Source organism: Melanerpes formicivorus, unplaced genomic scaffold, assembly GCF_026170545.1.
Source record: "Melanerpes formicivorus ecotype bairdi unplaced genomic scaffold, bMelFor1.0.p_v2 SCAF_1, whole genome shotgun sequence".
In the NCBI taxonomy this organism is placed as follows: Eukaryota; Metazoa; Chordata; class Aves; order Piciformes; family Picidae; genus Melanerpes; species Melanerpes formicivorus.
The window spans coordinates 51,706,233-51,728,625 of NW_027142353.1; the positions used below are offsets into that span (position 1 = coordinate 51,706,233).

General features: G+C 38.2%; 1 protein-coding gene across 6 annotated transcripts in view; it reads right to left on the reverse strand.

The window, feature by feature from the left end:
- Nucleotides 1–22,393, reverse strand: part of FRY (FRY microtubule binding protein) — a 257,340-nt gene that overhangs the window by 79,481 nt on the left and 155,466 nt on the right. For all 6 annotated transcript variants that reach the window (XM_068143156.1, XM_068143114.1, XM_068143147.1 and 3 more), the window contains 12 exons: nucleotides 22,126–22,297; nucleotides 20,424–20,556; nucleotides 16,082–16,189; nucleotides 10,225–10,480; nucleotides 9,004–9,186; nucleotides 8,019–8,105; nucleotides 6,062–6,321; nucleotides 5,552–5,741; nucleotides 4,599–4,723; nucleotides 4,352–4,409; nucleotides 955–1,046; nucleotides 586–758 (listed from right to left, as the gene is read on the reverse strand). In XM_068143156.1, coding sequence (XP_067999257.1) covers nucleotides 586–758; nucleotides 955–1,046; nucleotides 4,352–4,409; nucleotides 4,599–4,723; nucleotides 5,552–5,741; nucleotides 6,062–6,321; nucleotides 8,019–8,105; nucleotides 9,004–9,186; nucleotides 10,225–10,480; nucleotides 16,082–16,189; nucleotides 20,424–20,556; nucleotides 22,126–22,297 — 1,837 coding nt within the window. The remainder of the gene's footprint in view (nucleotides 1–585; nucleotides 759–954; nucleotides 1,047–4,351; nucleotides 4,410–4,598; nucleotides 4,724–5,551; nucleotides 5,742–6,061; nucleotides 6,322–8,018; nucleotides 8,106–9,003; nucleotides 9,187–10,224; nucleotides 10,481–16,081; nucleotides 16,190–20,423; nucleotides 20,557–22,125; nucleotides 22,298–22,393) is intronic.

Genomic DNA, 22,393 nt, shown 5'->3' on the forward strand with positions numbered 1-22,393 from the left:
CTCCAGACCTTATCCTCCAGTAATAACACAGAAGTTTTAAAGCAGACTTGTTTGCTAATGGAACTATGTTATATTTCAGAAGTGACCTTGTAATAAATAAAAAGCACAAAATCAATTGGAGAAATCTTCACTATATAACAGAAGTCAAGTAATATGGGACACAGTCTCAACATCTCAGGGAGGTTTTTCCCTACATCTAATACTGCACATTTTCTGCACCTACCTAGGTTCTTCAAGGCCTGTAAACTTATGAAGAGTTCAGCAATAAAGTCAAAGGGATAGCAAAAAAAACGTGTTATATTGAAGAGATCTGGAGCCCCTCTAGGTCACAGCCAATTCCTTCACTGGGCTTTTAAAGAGGTGATTCTTATATATGAATATTACAAGCTTGCTTCACCAAAGTTTACTGGTTTTCATTTGACTCTTAACAGACTTTTAAACACATTTTTCTCCACAATCTCCTTTACATTTGTTATATGACAATTCACAGGCAGTGAAAAAAGCACAGAAAAAAAGAATAATTACTTTTCCAATATGTACATTAAGTGCAATTTTGTAGCATGTTGAGATAATTTAGCACCATACCTGGAACACACTGAATCAAGTTGGCAATCATTGCACTGAAATGTGCTCTCATATCCTTAAGGATTTCAACTTCTTTATCATTTTCAGCCTCCAGAAGCATGCGAGTCAGATCAACATACTCTAGGAACAAGGCTCCAAGGGCTAAGGTATCTCTTTCTAAGGCTCCATTTGTACTAGCATAAAGGAGAGTTGTACATTAATAGAGAATAACAGTGCAGTGACATCAGAGCTTTCTGAAGAAATGTGTAAGAGCCTCTCTGTATCTGATAGATTACACAGTTCTTCAAAGAACATACTGACATAAAGTGTTGTAAACACTGAATATTATTTCACTTAAAGTTCAGTACTTATGATGAGTGATAGTTCTACCTGTCACTGATAACACCAGCATCAGCAAGGAGTTCAAAAATTCGCAGTAGCTGCAGCCTTAGTAGATCTCGGCGCTCTCGACGTTTCTTGTTCTTGGAATTAAAAGAAACCAAAACAACAACAACGTTTTTTTATGTGCATATGTGTATACATTTAAAAGGACAGACTTCAGAAGTGTCAGTATAGCAGTGGGACTCAAAAATTCCAGTCCAAGGGTTTTATTCGTGAAGGAATTTGATTGCTTTTGGATATTTTACCACAACAATGTGCTTGTACATCAACTAAACATGACCAAATTCTTGTCTTTGGAACTGCTCTTGAACAAACTTAAGAACAACCTTAGTCTTCATTGAAAATGTGGAAATGAAACAATGAAATACTGGATAAAAATTAATTACTATTCAAGGTTGCTATGCCAAAATCCATGCTATCTTCAGGTATCAAAGAAATTCATGTTACCTTAAGACCATGTACTTTGCTCTCTGGAAGCATTGGAAAGTGCAGCACCAGGCATCCAGACCCCAAGAAAGAGTATCAGTGATTAGCCGTTCTTGAACTCGGCAATGCTGCAGCTACATGATCACCCATATTCAAGCTGGCTTCTAGCAGACACTGCTCTAGTACACTCTTGGATGCATTGACTGCAGTGGTTATACACACAGTTAACATACTCCTCCTGCAGAACAGGACTACACTGTTGTTAACTGGTTCAATGCATCTCATTATCATCTAGAAAGCTGTCCTTTCTGTATTCTGTCTTGCCGTGAAAGATGTAAATGCAACAAGGCTGAAGGGCTCTCTGTTGAAGGGCTAAGCTGACTTGTTTCTTTGTACCCTGCATCTCCACTAAGCAAAAAAAAGTGAGGTCAAAAAGCTGCTAATGCACTCAAAGACACTTGCGTCCAGGACACAAAAAGCTCAGAGAAAGCTCAAATTTTCCTCTTCAGAGCCTAAGAACAGCAATTCTGAGTTAGATCAAGGGCTTATCTCACCTAGTACTCTGGCTCTGCCAATGCCAAGCAGCAGATGCTTGGGAAAAGGAAGCAATACTTTCCCTGAGTTTCTGACACAGAACTGGCAACCTGCAGCATTACAGTCAAAGGTTTTATTCAAATTATCATGCCATTTAATTTGTCCTATTCAGAGTACTGTTTTTCTCCCTTTATACTTTAAAGCTTCCAGGAAGCACATGTATTTAAAAATGCAGTTTTATTGTTACACAGTATTTAACAGACACAGCCACCTCCTGCAATACTATCAGAGGCCATCTGGCAAGCCCTGTGCTACTGCCCACATGGCAGATCTCCTGTAATGTCCATTTTGGTTTACCCCTGCAGTTCTTGGCTGTGCTGGTAATTCTCTTTCTAGTCATAGCATATGTCAGTTCAAGGACGTTATTTCTGATGTGCTGGACACCTGCCTGCTGACATGGAGGCCTGCTGTGCTCCCTATACCTACATGACCCACACAATCACTCCTGGGTTTACGGGTGGTGCTGCTTGCTGGGAGATGGCCCAGTTTGTCATATCAGGAGCAATACAGGAACTAACTTTGCAGCCTCTTGTTCTCATATTCCTCTGTTGACATTTCCACGTGCTAAATTTGCTGTTACAGCATACTGTAAACCTCTGCATTCTAGAGATTAATGTCCTGAGGTTAGTCTGGATATGTATGCCTCCAGAAAAGGCCTTTCAAGTCTAAGTTGTTTTCAGTGGTGCACTGGCAGAAATGCAGAGGCAAGTGGCTGCACTAATGTGTATTAATCCATTTCTGCCCAGTATCAACACAAGTGACTTTCAAATTAATGACTTCATAGGGATGGAAGGCACACGAATTGAGGTGTGAAGCAACACAGAGTGAAAATGGTAGAGAACATCTGCCAGAATTATTAAGAGTTGTTCACATAGAACTTCACATGAAGCACCTGCCAAGTGAATTAATTTTTTGTTATTTTCATATTGGCCAAAACTAAGCACCTCTGTCCACCTATTTAACTTCCTCCTGATTACCATTCTCTGCATGGGTTCTGTGCCAAAGACTTGGTGGATGGGGTTAGCACACCAGGTCACCATGATGACATCTTATTGAAACTGTTGTGGAACACAGAGTAGTGAACACAGTTCAAAACTGCCTGAGAACCAGGAAAATAAGCCTGGGTAGGGCATAGCATTGACATAATAACATTGCTTTCTGTGTGCAGCCATGCAGGCTTCTCAGCCGAGATGCATGGACACAGTGGCTGTTTGTACACCAGCGAACAGACAGGAACTGTTTGTGGCCCTAAAGTCAAGTACCACAAGCTGCCTTGTATTTACTTTCAGAAGACCTGGCTATGTGCATTTTGCCTAGTGAGTCTCAAGCAATCCTTCTCTGGTTCAAGGAATCCTCTCTGCATTTTTTCTCACCACAAACTGCCTGCTCTGACCTGAGGGCTGTGCTCTAGCCTGAGCTGTGGTTTTACAACTAGGCCCAGAGGCTGCTGTGCAAAGCGAGGTAGGGGATGAGGGGAGCATAGCAGAACAAAAGAAGCTGGGGTAGTCTGGAGGACTGTGTCTGGTGCTGTATGGAGCTTGTTCCCCTGAGTGAGCTGCCTCCAGAGCCACCTCAGATTTCTTGGAGATGTCTTGGAGCCATCTGGAACAGTCTAAAATTGAGCTAAGGAAAGAAAACTGAGCAGAATGGGAACTCGAACCCAGTACTGAAGCTCTCCCATGACTCTCCCATTTAGCCACATAGACATATGTCGTGACTAAACTGCTTAAATGAGGCTATGGACTCCATCACTAGAAGTTTTTAAGAACAGAGTAGCCAACATCTGTCAGGAATGACACAAGAGTAGTTCATCCTCCCTTGGATCCCTTGGATCTGTTTGGATCTCTTCTAGCAGTACTTGATATTATAACAGAAGAGGGTACTGTAATGAAGGTGAAAACATTGGTGAATTTGTCAGCTAACCTATTGTATTTCAAATGAAAAAATGTAGTCAACTGAAGTTGAAACAGATGACCCTGATTACCCTGAAAATAAAAAGCAGATCTGAACACTGCCACAAAATATGTACAGTGGTGTTAAAAGATATTTTTTCCAGATATTGAAAGTGGATTTCCAGTATCTGAGTTCTATATCAGGAAGTTCTATATTTGAATGGATTTTTTTTTCCTCAGAATAGATTTTTACATTGTAAATTTTGTATCACTGATAGAATATAAATTAAACCAGGTTTTAATGGAAGTAATTTAGGTACTTATATACAATTAAAAAAAAAGAAAGTGGCACACAGAGCTTGTTACTTAGTTACTTAGTACACAAGAATACCTTTGTATTTCAAAGAGAATTACTACTTTTGCATTAATTTGGTAGTTTAAATCAAGTAGTACATTTCATTTCTGCAACTAACCTCCGGTCTTCTTTCTAGGGCTTCTTTCATTAGTGGGTGAAGTTCTTCTACTAATTCCCTAAATGGAAGAAAAATATAATCTTTGTAAACAAAATCTAGTCTCTTCTGAAAACATAAATATTTTATTCAACACGTAATAACAAATGTCTAAAGTGCAAATAAAAACTTGAATATATTTAGATTACAACAAAAATAATGCATTTGGATTAGAGGCAAATAACTGAGAATATGATAAGGAGGGAAGTACCTGAAAACAAGGGAATTTGTTCTTCCAAATCCTAATACAAGTGATTCTGTTATTTCTATGCTCTCAAGTCTCATCAAAGGCACTAGCTGCTTTAGTAAGACTCCAACAGATGGAGTTCCAATAGCCTAAAATATATTAAGAAATGATTGATGTTTGTCAGGATTACCAATATTAAGTAAACACAATATTATTATTTTTTTAACAAAAAAGCATTGTCCAAGGTTTATTAATATGCATTTTAAAAATGTGCTGAAATGAATTTACTATTATAGATATCAATATGCCAGTCTAACTGGATGTCCACTACATCCCAATCACCACACTAAGGCCTAAGAAATAAAAACAATATCTTTGCTTTCATTCAGATTATTGTTTCATTAAAATATTCCAGCAGTTGCATTTGTGGCTCTACTACTTGTCTCAGGTTGCTACTACTTGAAAATATATTTCATATAATATTCCTTCATTTCTGACAGGCATACAGTGCCTTTGTTGCTAAATAATCTTATAAATGTACCAACTGTTGTGTTCTACAAGGAAGGAAAGGGAATTTACACCACCCATAATGTGAAAATGAAAGCATCACTTTGAAAATGCCATGGCTTTGGCCGAATATTTATTGATCCCTCATGTCAATAAATAGTTACATAGCTGTTTTAATTGTTAATTATGTACCTTAAGCAGTTTGTGTATGTCAAAATATTCCCCCAACTGAAATACTTTCATGAGGATATTACTTTGAAAATGCCATGGCTTTTGTTGAATATTTATTGATCCCTCATGCCAATAGATAGTTATATAGCTGTTTTAATTGCTAATTATGTGCTTTAAGCAGCCTGTGTGTGGCAAAATATTCCCCTAGCTGAAATACTTTCATGAGGATATGATTTTGCATGCAGATGCAGTTTAAAACACTCCTAAATGAATAACTCATTTGAAACAGGATGTGTCACCTTATTATCGTAGTTCACTGTTCCATCAGGAGTGGTGGCCATGATCTCTGGTGTTGAAGCACGCAAGTGTCCTGGGCTCATAATACTGGGCTTTGCTACTCCAAAACAGAGAATAAGATAGTTTCTCCACAAAGTAACATAGTTGTCTCCACTGCTCGCTGTACTTGTCTTCTTTGCATTAACAGGAATACTAGAATTTGAAAAGAAATTAAACTGATGAATTACCCAGTCTTAATTACACAGAACCTCAAAAGATTTTGAAAGAGAGTAAAACATGCTACATATCCATCAGTCGCAATTCAATGTGACATGACGCATGGGGAAAGCCAGTGAAGGCAGGAAACTAGAGTTTTCTACCTTATAAATTACAATTATGAAACTCCAAGCTGAATATCTGGGTAGCACCTCGCAGGACTTACAGACTGATAGTGAAACATGAAACTAAAACCCCTTGTATTAAAATAACAAGACCCATAAAAAATGAAAGTTAAAATACAGATTGCCACTTACTTTGGATCCACAAGAGGCATTATCAGCTGTAGCCTTGTAAAAGCATATGGCCAAGCATAACTGAGTGCTGTAGGACAATGTTTTGGTAAATTCTCCTGCCTAAGAAAACTGAAGAGGCAGAGAACCCATGGGTCTTTAACAGACTGTGCAAATATCCAGACATGGGAAGGACTTTTCACATCATAATGGCTATTTACTAAGACAGCATTCCACTCCACCAGCCACTGCAAATCCACGCTGTGTGTTAATGGGATTGTTGTCTACAGAGAGAAAAGACAGAAAAACACAGTGACAGCCATTTATTCCCTGTCTTGTTTCCCCTCAGTACTTGTCTTTATTTTCAAGATCAATGGCCGACTTCTGTTGAATTTTTTAGATCAACACTTTCATAGTTCCCATCACATTGCCCTTTCAGTCAGAAGGAGCAATTTACAAATGCTGATAAGAGCTGCCACATTATTTCCCCTGTGGTTTTTCCTTGAAACTCCTACTTATTGTGAGAGGCACAATAACTTGCCCTTAAATTCTACAATAACTAATGATTATGCTGACCAATATAATCTCATTTTTGCTTTCTGTTCTCATTTCTGCCTCCACCCATCCTCTGTGTCTTGTATGAAGCTGCAGTCTATAATAGCTATAGACTGTCCTTATGTTCATTGTCTGAACAGCTGGGCAGAGCCTTAACCCGTGATTAAGACTCCTACATGCTATGACAACATGATAAATACCAATGCTATTAATAAATATTCTTCAAAATTCATCAAGGCATTTGAATATCTGTGTAGGGAATTAAGAAGCTGAAGTAGATGCTTAAGGAGTTTTAATCCACTTTGAACACTGCTACCTGCAGTGGCAAGTAGAGTTCTCACATAAACCAACAAATTTTCTACTGTAATTTAAATTTTATCTTATTAAAACAACTTTGTGAAATAAAAACTTAAACCACATGTATTTTGGCATCCTTATTATTCATTTATCAGATCTCAGATAGGATGTAACAATTGCCTGCATCCACTGTCAGTGATCACTAAATTACCACTCCCTGCTGTACTTTTCAGAAATCAGGCCCACATTTGTTTTGCTATATTATTAACACATAGAATTAAAGCCCCAAATGCAAGCAGCCTATAGAAACTGCAACATCCAAAGCCAGATGCTGTTATTTCATTTGTATTTCCTAATTCCTGGGTTAGAGAGACAGTGTCTCTTGCTTGCTCAGTTTCTAATCATTCAGCTTTTCTGACTTCAGCTGCACAGTGGCCTGACTTCACCACCAGTTTGATGTCCTCTTCCTACTGCACAAAAGGCCACTCACAGGTCAAGGACTAATTGTTGCTTTAAACTCAGTCATGTGAAAAGTGCCCAAATCTGATAGTTTCCGCTCAATGATGAAGGGTGCTAATCGCAAAGATACTGTACAAAACAAGTTGTCCTGTCTACTTATAGTTGCTTGTTCAAAATGCTTACTGAATCTTTGCTTCTTCTGGTGGCATATTAGGCACATAAAACCCATGTGAGGGAGAAAGCAGGGATTCATTCTAACTATGAGCTACTTTAGAGCTTAGCCTTAGGTTTGCAGGAAGAGCCTGTGTTCTGAGCACATAAGGGAGTCAAAGGTTATTTCCTTCTGGAACAGATGATAGCAGTGACTTCCAAGGACCCCAAGTATTAGATGGCACTGGAAATAAGACTTTCTCAATGGTTCTCTTGGATGCAGGTCACAGAATCTAGGCAGCTTTTGTTTTGTTTTGTATAGATAGTATCTTTATCCATAGTGTGATTTTTTTTTCATGGAAGAGATTGTCCAGGATATTGTGGATTATTGATGGATGGAGTCTTAAAATTGCATGATTTCTTTAATTTCTAGCAGCTTAATTTTTACTATTTCATGTTTGATATTTGTCATGTCCACGTGCTATATAAACACTAATGGTAACAGTAAAGTAGTACTCACTGAATCTGAAACAGCCACATGAATAAAACTTTCAAGAATAGAAGAACTCAACTGATCCATGACATCGATCATAGGCCTGTCATCATCCTGCATAACACAGAGAACACAAGTTAGCTGCTCTCCCCATCAAATTATTTCCCTTCTTATTTTTCTCATACATGAAACAGACAACCACCTAAAAATTTTGACATAAATCTAAAATGGCTAAAAAAAATAATTGGTAATAATGGGTGCATTTTGTTTTTTAATTATTAATCTCAAGTCCAGGCTGTGGTTTGAAATTAATTTGTGACTCTAGCTCACTGCTTACTGAACAAAAGCACATAAGAGAAAATCCCAAATGACTTTGGATAGCTGGTATCAAAAGACTGAAAAATTAGCTTACTGTTTATTAAAGCATTCCTTTGCCATGAACACACATATTTATGTTCTTAAGCATTCAGATAGCTCACTGAGCTGTGACCACCAACACACTACATGACTCTCCATATTTCTATATCCATAAAAAAGAGTTAGAAGTCTTTACTATACAAGGAAAACGTATGTGAATAATCTTAAACGTGCCTTATCCTTTGGTTTTGTTTTTGTTTTCTTCTCAGAAAATGGTATGCCAAAGGAATGAGTTTCTTTTCCAACACAAATTTATAATCCTGACAATATAAGAATGCTTCATGCAGTAAAAAAAAGGTTTTACAATGTCATTTACATTCACATCATGCCAAGAGAAAATATAGCATTAAGTTGTTGCAAATGTTTCTCTTCAAATTCTTGTACAGGGCACATGTTATTGCTATATTGTTGAGTACAGAAAAAGGTTTGCAGTGCTAAGACAAACAGAAACGTTAAGCTCAGACCAAATGCTTTTTTTGTACACTAAGTACATACCTGCTGCAGCACAGCAATTATGTTGAAAGCAACTGCAATAGCAGTTGAGTTTTATCTTTGGAAAATTTCAATTCAAAGCTCCAGAAAAGGAAAATCATACCTCTGCCTGGCCAAGGGCCAGGAACAAAGCACGGATCTCTCTGAGGATTAAAACGGCTAGTTTACGTGTAGCAACCTGGAAACTACACAGCAGAACCAGTGCAAATCCTTCAACTGCATGTAGCACATTAGAATAGGGGCTTCTTTCAGACTGTATCCTGTGGCTGGATCCATTTGGTATCAACTGTAAGAAAGAAAAATGCAGAGGGCACATAAATGTGGGGGACTGACAGCATTCCCTCGATCAATCAAGTGTTTTTGCTTTGAATTATCTGACTCCACAAAATCAACACAACAACAGAGTCCTTTGGACAAACAACTCCCTCTGATTTGCAATTCCACTGCCTGCTTTGTTCCATCCTTCCCCACCCTTGCTTCCCAAAAGAAGAGAATGGGTAAGACAGATTGTGACGACTTCACACTTTTTCCACTCCAGATAGCAGGTCCTCAGGTCCTTCTTTGATCCACACTGTAGCCAGTAACATCTTAGCTTGGTGGCCTCTAGAATCTGACCCGCTAATAAAGTCTAACAATATTTACTGAAAAGTGTGTGAGGATTTATCTTTCCCACACTTTCTTTGTAATATCATTATTACCTATTAATTGATGGTCCCCTGTGATATTCAGCAGATATCATGCTTGCCTGAAGGAAAACATTTCCAATGTGATTGGGTTAGGAGATAAGAAGCCTGAAAATATCTCATAATGAAAATATCTGTGGGACAAGTGCAGATGGGAGTGCACTTGAAAGCTGTTCAGCTCCCAGGAATGTTTGTAACACATGGAGACAGCAGGCTGTGGAAACAATTGGGTTCTTAGATTTTTTTTTTTAATCAGCCAAGTGAAATGGCTACCAGAAGGGAAGATCCACTTTACTTTTCTCAGTGCTCCCACTAGCACTGTTAATCAGTTTCAGTCCTGGGAAAATGTTCTTCTGCCACATCTCCATACACATATTTCACTTTATGGGCTTTTGTTGATGTGCGTATTTCAGTTTGACATGCATTCCCTTGTGTTGCTCAACAACAATAACATCTACTGCATTACACAAGGGCATAGCTGTCCTCAAAAGACACATGAACTAATTGCCTCAAACAATCTTATGCAGTGAATACCTCTCAGGTGAGTAAATCAAAACACATAAACCACAGCAATACCAAGGAATATAATTTCTGCCTTCAATTAGTATAAATGTTCAGACACAGATCTCTTCATATCATACCTCTGCAGATCTGGTTTTCCCCTGTTCAGAAGCTTTTCCTGGAGTGTGTATTACAAGCTTCCATTGTGTAAGCAGCTGTAGCAGCAACTTGAGTGAAGTATCAAGAAGGGTATGATGCATATCATTCACTTCACGTAGCAGAAAATTAGTAAAACCGAAGAGTACATCCTCGCGCCAGTCAACAAAGTCAACAAGTAGACCCTGAAGAGAATTCTGTGCAATGTGTCGAAGTTCATCATCCATATGGATAGACAGCCTGTAAGGAAACATGAATGTCAGGTAATAAAAATCTGAGGCGTATTTATTGTGGTAAGGAGTGTACATTTCTCAGTAACTTAACACTGATGGAAAATTCCCAGTGACAATGTAAATTGCAACGATAGTATCACGGTTTCGTTATTACTGACCACGATTAACATCCTTAACTTGTTTTTATACTGCAATTCTTGCTAGAGCAGTGCCTGAACATATTCATGGAGCCAAAAGAAGTCTTTGTTCCACTCCCCTAAAGATAGTATCTTTCAAGTACATAATATGGCAACTTTGCCATCTCCCCAAAACAAGTATTTTTTTCATTTACTTACTTATAAAATAACTTCTGTTTAGCTATAACAAAAGGCTTACAGGTTAATACATAATGTCATAATCTATATATTTAATAGTTAACTGCCAATATAAAAATAAAAGAATCACTACACCCCAACAGCCTGCTTTCAAACAAATCTTTAGCCAAGAAACAAACCATAATTATTCAAAACCAATACTTGAAAGAAATAAAAAGAAACATTTCAATTAAAAACTGCTTTATGATTTAAACAACATGGGATAGAGAAGTGAGAAAACAGCCTTTAAAAACATGTAGGACAACCCCAAAGTCCTTCTGAAAGATGGTGCAGTTCTGGATCCCAGTTTCAAATTTTATTTCCTTCTGTATTTTCAGCACGTTGAAGTTCTTTTCAGCAAAAAAAATTCTTCATATTTTCCTTTGGCATAAAATTATTAAACCACTTTTGTGTTGGTAGCTTTGTGGATTAAAGTAAATTCAGATCAGCGCGTTGCGCGGGTTTTGGTTCATTGCCTTTATGATGTATTTTGTTTTAATTACCCACGAGACTCGTTTTCTGTAGTGTGTTAGAACTCATTTTCAAAGTACTTTCTCTACATTTAATCTACATAGTTGAAAATGAGGATGCAGTATAAAGAAATGGACAGAAAGACAGGGGAAAAAACACAACCAGAAGAGCCAAATGGAGTGGAACCAAATTCCATTCAGTTAGAAGTGTACGATGAGTTGAGGCTCATAACAACTTTGGTTCATTATAGCTGCCTAATTGGGAGGCGTAGGACATTTCACTTAAGTCAAAGGAAAAGAGCTGCCATCAAACTTCACCCCTGGTGAATATGGCTGCAAAAATAGCTGTTAAATACCACATGACTTTTCATATCATTTTGGAAACACAGTATATTTTGTTGTGCTAAGAAGGGACCATTTTAATTTCCTCTTTGGAAAGTCAAAACCAGAAAAACAAGCAAAACCCCTGAGACTATGATTAAATCACTCATGAAATGACTTCCACAATGACATGAAGTAGTAACAGAGGATACAAAGGACATACATTTCTAAGCCAAGTCACTGCAAAACAGCATTGTCAAATGAGATGAAATTCAAACTGAGCATAAGATTGCATCTATGTGTTATCATTGTATGACAGGCTGCTTGAGGAAGCAAGCAAATGTTAGTTTGTTTGTTTGTACTTGAGTCAGGTTAATTTCAGCCCTATTTGGCAATTTGTAATGAATGGTTTCAGTGGGCAGTGAAAGGGCAAAAGGTACAGTATATCCTTGACATCTGCTTTATGGTTTATAATTTGAATACAGCTGTTCTGGAAGAAAGTTTAGCTGCTGAGTTACAAATTCCTTCTGGAAACTGCCAACGACACATCTGTTGTGAGGATGAAAAATTCAAACCAAACTGTGAATAAGAGAACTCATTAACCCAAAGATGTTGTTTTATCTAGAGTAAAGAAAGTATTGAACAGCTTTTCATACCAACAACAGAGCCCCACACAAATCCCTGGCAGAACAGCTTCTCAGATTATTTTCAAAACCAGGGAGGAACTGAAACCTCACCTCTTCCAAGTTTTTTATCCTTGTACTGATTTTTTAGACCCAGAAAAGATAAAATGTTGTAATGCAGTATTGTCCAGAACACCAATAACTTGTTTTCTGGGATTACCACTTTATAAATAGGAGAAGTAGTAATCTGGACACAAATAAACATGGAATAGTATGAAGACTGTAGAGAAGATCTGGTGCTAGGGTGATCTGGAGATTTACATTAAGATTAGACCATATATTAATTCCTTAAACAGTCTATAACATTATTCTTTGAAGCTGTATTTTTGTAGACTGTTTTCAGTCCATGCTGTCCCTGACTAAACAGACCTAATTATTTCAGCCCACTGAATAATGGCTCGGTGTCTAAGTGGAGATAAGTGATGAGTGGTACTCCTTAGGTGTTTGTATTGAGACTGGTGCTGTTTAACATCTTTGTTGGTGACATGGACAGTGGGAGTGAGTGCATCCTCAGCAGGTTTGCCAATGACACCAAGCTGTGTGTTGTGGTTGACATGCTGGAGGGAAGGGATGCCACCTAGAGGAACCTTGACAGGCTGGAGAGAAGGCCCAAGGCCAATCTCATGAAGTTCAATGAAGCCAAATGCAAGGTCCTGAACTTGGGTTGGGGCAGCCCCAAGCACAAATACAGGCTGGAGAAGAGAAGGCTCCAGGGAGAGCTTATAGCAGCCTTCTAATATTTGAGGAGGGCTACAGAAGAGCTGGAGAGGGACTTTTTACAAAGGCATAAAGTGACAGGAACACAGGTAATGGCTTCGAACTGGGAGAAGCTAAATTTAGATCAGATATTAGAGAGAAATTCTTTGCCATGAGGGTGGTGAAGCAGTGGAACATGTTGCTCAGAGAAATTGTAGAGGCTCCATCCCTGAAAGTGTTCAAAGCCAGGCTGGATGCAGCCTTGAGCAACCTGGTGTAGTAGTAGTCGTCTTTGCCCATGGAAGCGTTTTTGGAACTAGATGGATCTTCAAGGTACTTTCCAATGCAAACCGTTCTATTATTCTATGATCTTTCTTTCCATTGTTCTCTGGTCAATCCCTCCTTCAACCACAATTTGTTCTCCAAATCAGGCATCCTTAATATTGATTAGGCCACAGCTTTTTCACAAATCTTTCAACTGATTTCCATTTATACATGTGAATAAAGTTTACCTTTCCATATGAATATCACTCTTTTGTGTGTGACCCTATCCAGTCACTTCAACACCACGTTTTATGTATTTTGAATTATGAATTCTCTGATAGCTGCCTTCCACTGCATCCATTTCCTTCTACCAAAATTGTTTCCCTTCTTTATACCCAAGAATCTGAGCTAAAGCACTATCAATATCTCAGAGTTTTTGTAGCATGAATACTTGTAGGAGATGAGAATAGTTTCCCAAAGGTCCCCTTGTTGTGGAAAGGCTGAGCATGTAATTGCTTCCAAAGTTGCTCTAGAGATGCTGTCTTCCGCTCCTTTTGATGTCTCACTTCTCACAGTCAGAGTCAGAAAACCCAGCAGACCTACTGCTTGAATTGTCACAGCGTGGAAATTACCCAAGAAATGCTTACAAACTGATGGTGGCTAAAGAATCACAACTGACTTTTCCTGCATGAAGTTTGATGGCAGAATAAAACAGACCAGAGGTTACACTGACAGTTGTAAGATTTCAGGAGGGAAAAAATACTTTATGAAGAAATTCACAATATCTCCAAACTTTGGAGATGTCTGATCTGGACAATACTATGTGACTGAAGAGCTGTGACCAGAATGGGTATGTACTTTCTACCAGCCCAGTTAAAGCCATTACTAAGGATAGAAAGCTAGTTAAAATATTGGATTAAAGGATAACATGACCTTAATATGGTATCTGGAAAAGACCCTCAGGATCACCAAGTCCAACTGATAACCCTAGTCTGCATGGTTCACCCCTCAACCATATCCCCAACCACCACATCCAAACAACCCTTAAACACATCCAGGGTTGGTGACTCAAGCACCTCCCTGGGCAGCACATTCCAATGCCTGACCACTCTTGCTGTGAAAATTTTTTTCCAAATGTCCAGTCTAAACCTACCCAGTCACAGCTTGAGGCCATTCCCTCTTGTTCTGTCACTAATTACCTGGGAGAAGAGACATCACCAGCCTCTCTACAATGTCTTTTCAGGTAGTTGTGGACAGCAATGAGGTCTCCCCTCAGCCTCCTATTTTTCAAACTAACCATCCCCAGCTCCTCCAGTTGCTCTTCATAAGATTTATTGTCCAGGCCCTTCCCCAGCTTCATTGCCCTCCTCTGCACTCACTCCAGCACCTCCACATCTCTGTTGTATTAAGGTGCCCAAAACTGGACACAATACTTGAGGTGTGGCCTCACCAGAGCTGAGTACAAGGGGACAATCACCTCCCTACTCCTGCTGGACACAGCATTTCTAATCCAAGCCAGGATGCCACTGGCTTTCTTGGCCACCTGAGCACACTGCTTGCTCAGATTCAAGTGCTTGTTGATTAGGACCTCCAGTTCCCTTTCTTCCAGACAGCTTTCCAGCCACACTTCCCCAAGCCTGTGGTGTCGCTTGGGGATATTGTCGCCCAAGTGCAGGACCTGGCATTTAATAAGGCAATTTGATAAGGTAATAATTTAAAGCAACCCACCAGTGATTTATAGAGTGGATGTAAACACAAGGATATCAAGTTGGCCACACACCACAGCATACCTATCACTGATTGCAGTTTTGGCCTATTTGGCTGTTGCATATTTACTAGCAGCAGAATCAATTGTTTCACTATTTTAGTATATTGCTGGTTTTTGGGTGTCCACAGAGTGGAAGGAAAATGCTTTTGCATGTAACCATTTGGCTCCCACATCTGCCATTCCTCACAGATGTTTCAAAAATCTAGAATGGAGTGGCAAAGATTGCTTTGTCAGTGTTTCCTGAAAACAATATGCTGCAAGAGCCTCCTGGCTCGATTTACTACCATAATCCACTTAAATAAATAACACATGCTGGAATTTTTAACTTGTAAAATGTTTCTGCACTGACCAGTACCTATTACCATAATTATTTGCAGTATGTCAGTGATTTGACATCCTGAAACTTGTTTTAGCTGTCATGTGTTGTAGACTACCTCATTCAGAACCTTCAGGATCATTATGTCCAACCTATCATCCAACACCACCTAATCAACTAAACCATGCAACCAAGCACCCTATCAAGTCTCCTCCTGAACACCTCCAGTGATGGTGACTCCACCACCTCCCCAGGCAGCCCATTCCAATGGGCAATCACTCTCTCCGTGTAAAACTTCCTCCTAACCTCCAGCCTAAACCTCCCCTGGTGCAGCCTGAGACTTTGTCCTCTTGTTCTGGTGCTGGTTGCCTGGGAGAAGAGACCAATCTCTGCCTGTCTATAACCTCCCGTCAGGTAGTCGTAGAGAGCAATAAGGTCACCCCTGAATACTGTGATGGCTGAAAAAGGTAATAATGGTGAATACCATGAAGAATAGTGAATAACACATAACCAACATACTGACAAAAACGTTCTCGATGACATATCTTGTAAAATTAGGAATTTATGATATAAACACAACAGCTGTAAGAAGATGCTGGGACTTCTAGGTCTTACCCATTAATAGCAACTTACTTTTTATAAGCATACGGTTTTGTCCAAGAAAGTATTACACTTTCTGTGGCTCAGTTTTTTATTATTTTCCCTGTGAGCAGTGACTGAATGCTTGAACAGCTTACCTTGCCAGCAAGTCGATCAGCTCAAGTTTGGACATTCCGTCAGGAAGCAACCGAGGAATAGCAGCAACGCATGTTCTGAACAGATCAATTTTTGGTTTTCTTTCACCACTGAAAAATGAAACCAGAATTTGGACTAAACTTAACACATAGCTGTATCACATGATCTCCCCACAGTTTTTTTTAGGAAAGGGCTGGACATAATGGAGTTGCCAGAGGCCTACTAAGAAAATCAGGACAGAAAGCTAGAAATGATACATTGAATAAGAAGGAAACATGAATAAATGTTCCCATTGAATGAATGGGTTTGATTTCATGCATGAAAGAATGGGGATTCATTCATGCATTGTATTGATACAGTACTCAACCCCCCAAATTACTAGTGATTTTTTTTTTCTTTTTAAGAGGAACTGACAAATATAACAAGATGAATTTACAATGTAGGAGGATTCTTCCATCAAGATCAGATTTGTGTGATGCAAGCTTTGGGTCAGGCAACGAGGAAAAAGCTGGGGTGTTCTGCATCACAGTGCAGCAATATTACCCCAGTTGTATAAAGCAAATAGCAGATATGTAAAAAGTCTAAAAACCAAGACTGAAGATCCAGACAGCTGCCTTCAATAGGGCACAAATCTGTGAAAATCACACATTACACATTAATGCACGGATGGAGTGGCCTCCTTTAGAGGTAGGTATGGCCACAGATATTCACTTGATCTCTGCCTGAGATAGAAGCACTTTAGCAATCACTACCCCCTAAAACATGCTTTAGTAGCCTCAAGGCTGATCTAATTTGTGGAATGGCTCAACTGCTCCCTAACAGCCTGGGAAAGTGGTTGGAGTCTAAAGCTCAGCACAGCCCAAAAACTAGGGAGGGTGTCCTTAAGTCTTCTAAAAGTTCCCCAAGTTTCAGCTACTGATTATTTTCCCAACACATGCAGCCTATATTTTTTGTAAGAATGCAGATTAAAGAATTCTTCAGACAGACACCAAAATGTGATTTAGTTGCTCGTTTTTAAATCAATAATCTGGTATTTGACAACTGATTATTGAGACTGTACAGTCTTCCCCAGAATATTCTTCATGATTAGCCTGTAATATGCTTTGGAGGAATCAAAAGAGCAAGGTCCTATTTAGGGACCCTACTATAAACATGCAGAGAAAGACTGATCTTGCTTAAACATGCTTCTGATCCAACTAGAAAAGAGACACACTGAGAAATATCACACTGAAATTCACTGACACAACAGAAAATTAACCTAGTTTTCCTGCACCCAGGTCACTGCCCTGCTTACTATATTACTCTGCCTCTCCACCCAACAGAGGACATTCCATTTGGATGCCTTGTTTCTGTGTTCAGTCACAGAGAAAGCCTACAAGTAATACCATCTCACAAGTCTAAATTAAGATTTATAGAGTAACACTGAGTATTCACCAAAATAATGGGTAGAGAAAAGGCACAAATTGACCTGAGGCTCACTTAATTAAAAGAATAAAGATAGTTTTGTAGTGAATAGCATTCTTCTCTTAACACCCTATATACTTATCAGTTGGATATGAATTACATTAATAAAATGGACATATGATTTTTATCTACCGACTTAAATTGTCCAAGGAAGGGAAACCGTTTTCGTAATGAATTATCTCTGTCTCACTACATCTGTATCCTAGCAGATAAAACCTGAAAGCATGTGTCAGCAACTTGAAAAAGTGTAAAATACAATATCTCATCTGAGAATTTGGTTAGACACAAATCCCTTTCAAGTACTATTGCTAATGCAAATACTAGTGGATAAATAACTAATTCAAAATACTGTGTTTTAATGGTTGCAAATAGTAAAGTGCCGTTGTTAATTTTATCTCCAGACAAACCAACGAGTAACAGAAAGTGATTTTTGCAATTTCCTTATTAGTAGTCCCCAGTGAGAGTAAACAGTTTGTGCACTTAAAATGGAGGCACACAAAATAATAGTCTGAGAGTAAACTCTTCTGAAAGCAAATGAGTAATTATTTATAAACACAAAATCTGCTTATCAGCTGCTCAGAAGACTAGAAGGATATCCAAAGCTGAGGTCCCAAATTGTCTGAGATACCGGGCACAGCATGCAATGTGTCTGGCAAGGAGGTGGGGGGGGCCTCACAGGGCTCCACAGTCATCTCTAGCTGACTCAGGATCCAACAGGATGAGCTCTGGAGGAGCATGCTGACAGTGGTCTTCACCTGGAAGCCTGTGTTTCCACACCAGTGTTTAGTACAGGATAGTCAGCAAAAATCTTTGAAGGACTTGAAAGAACAAGTTTGTATGTGAGAAAAATGGATGCCCTTTTCTGACTATATGTTGAAAAGCAATTACAACCAGCGCTGAAATTCATATCCCAGGGGAGGATGCAAAAGATGCTCCTTAGTCAGGATTTAGCAAGATTCTCTCAAGTGGCATTTACTCCTTCAACAATAAGTGCTTAAAGGACCTGTCATTAAATACCTAACATGCCTAACACTGCCAGGGAAATTCCAGAACCTGTATACTTTATGCCTGTTCATTGCCTACCTTCCCTCTCATTCTTATTTTATTTTATATTAAGCATTAACTATGACAAATGTGACAATATGACAAAAGCTAGACCTTAAAATATAGACATTTGTAGTGTGGTATCTACCTATTAAAGCCCATAAGAACTCCAAATACATAACTCTAGTGGAGTTCTGGGAATAAAATGGTAAAACCAATATATTGCCTATTTCAGTTATCATGCACAAGGCAGCTGTGGGCTGATAGTAACAGCTAATTATGTTTTCATCAGTTTACATGATTTTAGATGTACTTATAATTCAGCAGTCCAGATTTTTTTTTTCCCTTGGGAAAACAATAAAAAACTGTGTTGTAATGTGTTTTTCCTTTCAAGTCTATAAATTAACTTACAGCTCATCTGGATAAAATACAAAAATACAGTGATGTACAAGTCTAGTTCTTCCAACTTAAAATCTCCATGTCTCGGACAAAAGTTACTACCAAACCATAAGACTTCCTGAAATTTAACACTCTTTTAAGTTTATTTGTTCACTGACTCTAAAAATAAACAACACTAATGATGCTGAGTGACCATAGAAAGGACTTTTATAACTAAGTACACTTCTTATCTAAGCACTCAAGGTTTTATTAGACAATTATCTTTTGGGAACAAAATGTGAATTTCAAAACTCACTTTCCCTCACAAAAAACCTGAATACCAAAAATGGTTCTGAACACTGGCTGTGACTGCTGAAGAGAGTACTGGGTAGTACTACAACAAAAATATGAAATATTATGGGATAGCAACATTAGCATTTAATATAAACAAGGTAAGACAATACTAAAGACATAAAGAGCTTACAATCTCATTTGCACAGTCACACCAACAAACAATCACAAAGGAATGACATGAAAACATAAAGATAACATCAGTTGTAAATTTGGCCAGTCAATGCACTGTCAATCTAATACTCATGGAATTGTAACCAAAAGTCCTTTTCATTGCAGCCTGATTGTTTCTTTTTTCTCCAGGTTCTCTCTCTTCTGACATAAGTATCACATCCACCCCTCTAACAGAAAAGATATACAAGGCCTCCTCACTGTTGGGATCTCTACAACCTGTGCTATGCATGTGTCAAATGGCGTCTCTGTCTCTAAAGTCTACTAGGTAGATGTCCACCTCACTAGAATTCTCTTGAGGAAGCTTCCCTCATTAACAATTTTGGATGAGAGTGTAAAATGCTGCTGTTCAAGACTGCTCAAAATTTATGGCTTTAACTCTGTTCAAGTGAGGCACTGCCTAAATCCAAGACATCACAAAATGACTTGAATTTTCAGTTAAGTTTCGATTACAGGCATGAATAGTAAAGGAAATTATGAAATACTAGTAATAGGGATTTGAGAATTCATTGCATTAATTTGGAAGTTCAGTGATGGAAACATCACTCCCTTCCAACCCTGACTGATATTATGATACTACTATGATATCCTGAAACTGCGTGCTGACAGGCTTTTCATTTTGGGCATTCAACTGCTACCATGTAAACAGTCACAGAATTCACATGTGATTTTGGCTACCTCAAGGGCATTGCTTCACTTCCTAACACTGCAACATGCAAAGAAGTAAAATCAATGTGTCATAAACAGTTTTTCAATGTATACACTAAGCTGGCTGTTCCTATTCCTTGCTCTTTTTCTGACGAGTCATGATAGACAAAGACAACGTTTTGAAATGATCTATTTTGATATTTGATATTTTGATATTATTTGATATTAATGACATATGATATTTTGAAATGATATATTTTATGGGATTGAATGTTCTTTAGCACTCACGTAATCATGTCTTCAGGCTCTTTGTTAAGCATCTGTATGTTGGTTAGCATCATGCATCGACCCACTTCCTTGTCGAGGTGTCTGAGTATGTTGTCCACGGCTTTTCTTACTTGAGAATAATATAATGACATACCTGCAATAACATGCATTTTGGTATCATTTGGGGTATTTATAGATACATGTATTTTGAAAAAGGAAGCTGCTTACTCAGGCTGTGCTGCATTAATTAAGAAAAATACTTTCCTCATAAGATAGCATATTCCAGTAGTAACAATATCCTGATTCAGAGACAGAATATGTTGCTCTCTCCCAAAAGTATGCTATTGTGTGTAAAAATAGCACAAGTTATATACACACACACACACACACACACACATATTTTTCCTGGATTAAAAATAACAAAGATACCTTGTCAAGACATGTCCCTATATAGTCAAATGAAGCTGCACAGTTTGCTGAGTTATACAATACATTTTGTGGACTTTTCATGGCAGAAACAAAAGCTCTGATTCAGTAGCAAGGTTTAAAAACCACATTTAAATAGAAAGAGGGAACCTGAATGAGGTGCCCTAAAAACTTATTTGATATAGAAACTAATGGTATGACATTTTATGGGGAAAAAAAGTATTAGACATACAGCTTTCTGGCAGCTGATGGACATAGAACACTTTAAAAATAAAACCTGAATTAACTCTTTTTCTACATGCATCAAAGGCTAAGATGTTAATTTTCTTAATGAACATTTTTATATTAACACTGAACAATGCAAATTTGAAATTTCAAAACACCATCAGTTTTCAAATCTGGTATGATCAAAAATTCAACAGCAGAGTAGAAAGCAAGAGAAAATGTAGGAATTACCTAGCTTAATCTTCTGTGTTATAACTGGAAACTACAATGCTGTATCATAAGCCATGAAAAATGCTAATAAAATACAAGGACTCAATAGTGCAAACATTTATTAGCAAATGCATGAGGAGTAACAAACTGAATCAGTGACAGCGCTAAATGCTATGCCTGTTGTAGGAGGCAACAGCAGTGGGTCTCATACTGCTTATTTTCTTGATATTGCTACAACAGTCTAGTAACAGAACAATACAGATCTTCTTCACTGGCGCAGAATATGTAGGCTTTGCAATTTTAGGGACTGAATGAAGTGCTAAAGTAACTTATTTTTTTGTCAGCAAAACCAGCCACTTCCAGGGCATGATTCATAAATTGTTCTTCCACAGCACAGGATTATTTCTCTGCAATGACTACAAAGGAAGGCCAATGTAACAGTGCTGTTAACTTAGGCACTTCCACTTTATTTTACATTTAAAAGCTTTTGCCATTTTGAGAGTCTCACTTGATGCTAGATGCTGCAATTAAAATGAGGATTAAAATGAGGATCTCAAAGGAGATGAATAGCCATGAATAAAGACAACTACATGAAAAGAAGCTAATTCTTAACTATCTGTGTACTAAAACAAGAGCACAAGGTGTTAGGGGAGAACATGACCAAGGACCTTTCCTGAAATAATTAGAAGCAGTAAAAAGAAGCAGTAACTGCCAGATTAAACCAAACATTTCATTAGTACAGACAATAAAGTAAATGCTTCCAATGAAGAAAACAATGTAATACTTATCCACAGTAAATTATTCTGCTTAGTTAGTGAAAACTTTTTCACATTCATTCTAATTTTCCTGTTCTCTTACTGACCTATCATTTTAGCTTCCTCCTCCGTGAGAGTTTTGCTCAAATACGTTTTCTTCACTCTGAGAGTGTTTCCAGAAGGAAGGACAGCTCCAGTCACTGGCATTGGAGGTTCACCATCTTTTTGCTGCAAGCTATCAGCAATTACCAAAAAAGCTCTCAGACCAATATTCATTCTCTGTAAAATTCAGAAGATGAATATAATAATCAAATAATCACATACTACTCATATTCTTCAATCACTTTGAAATTCTGAGTATGCCCTTGGCAGCAC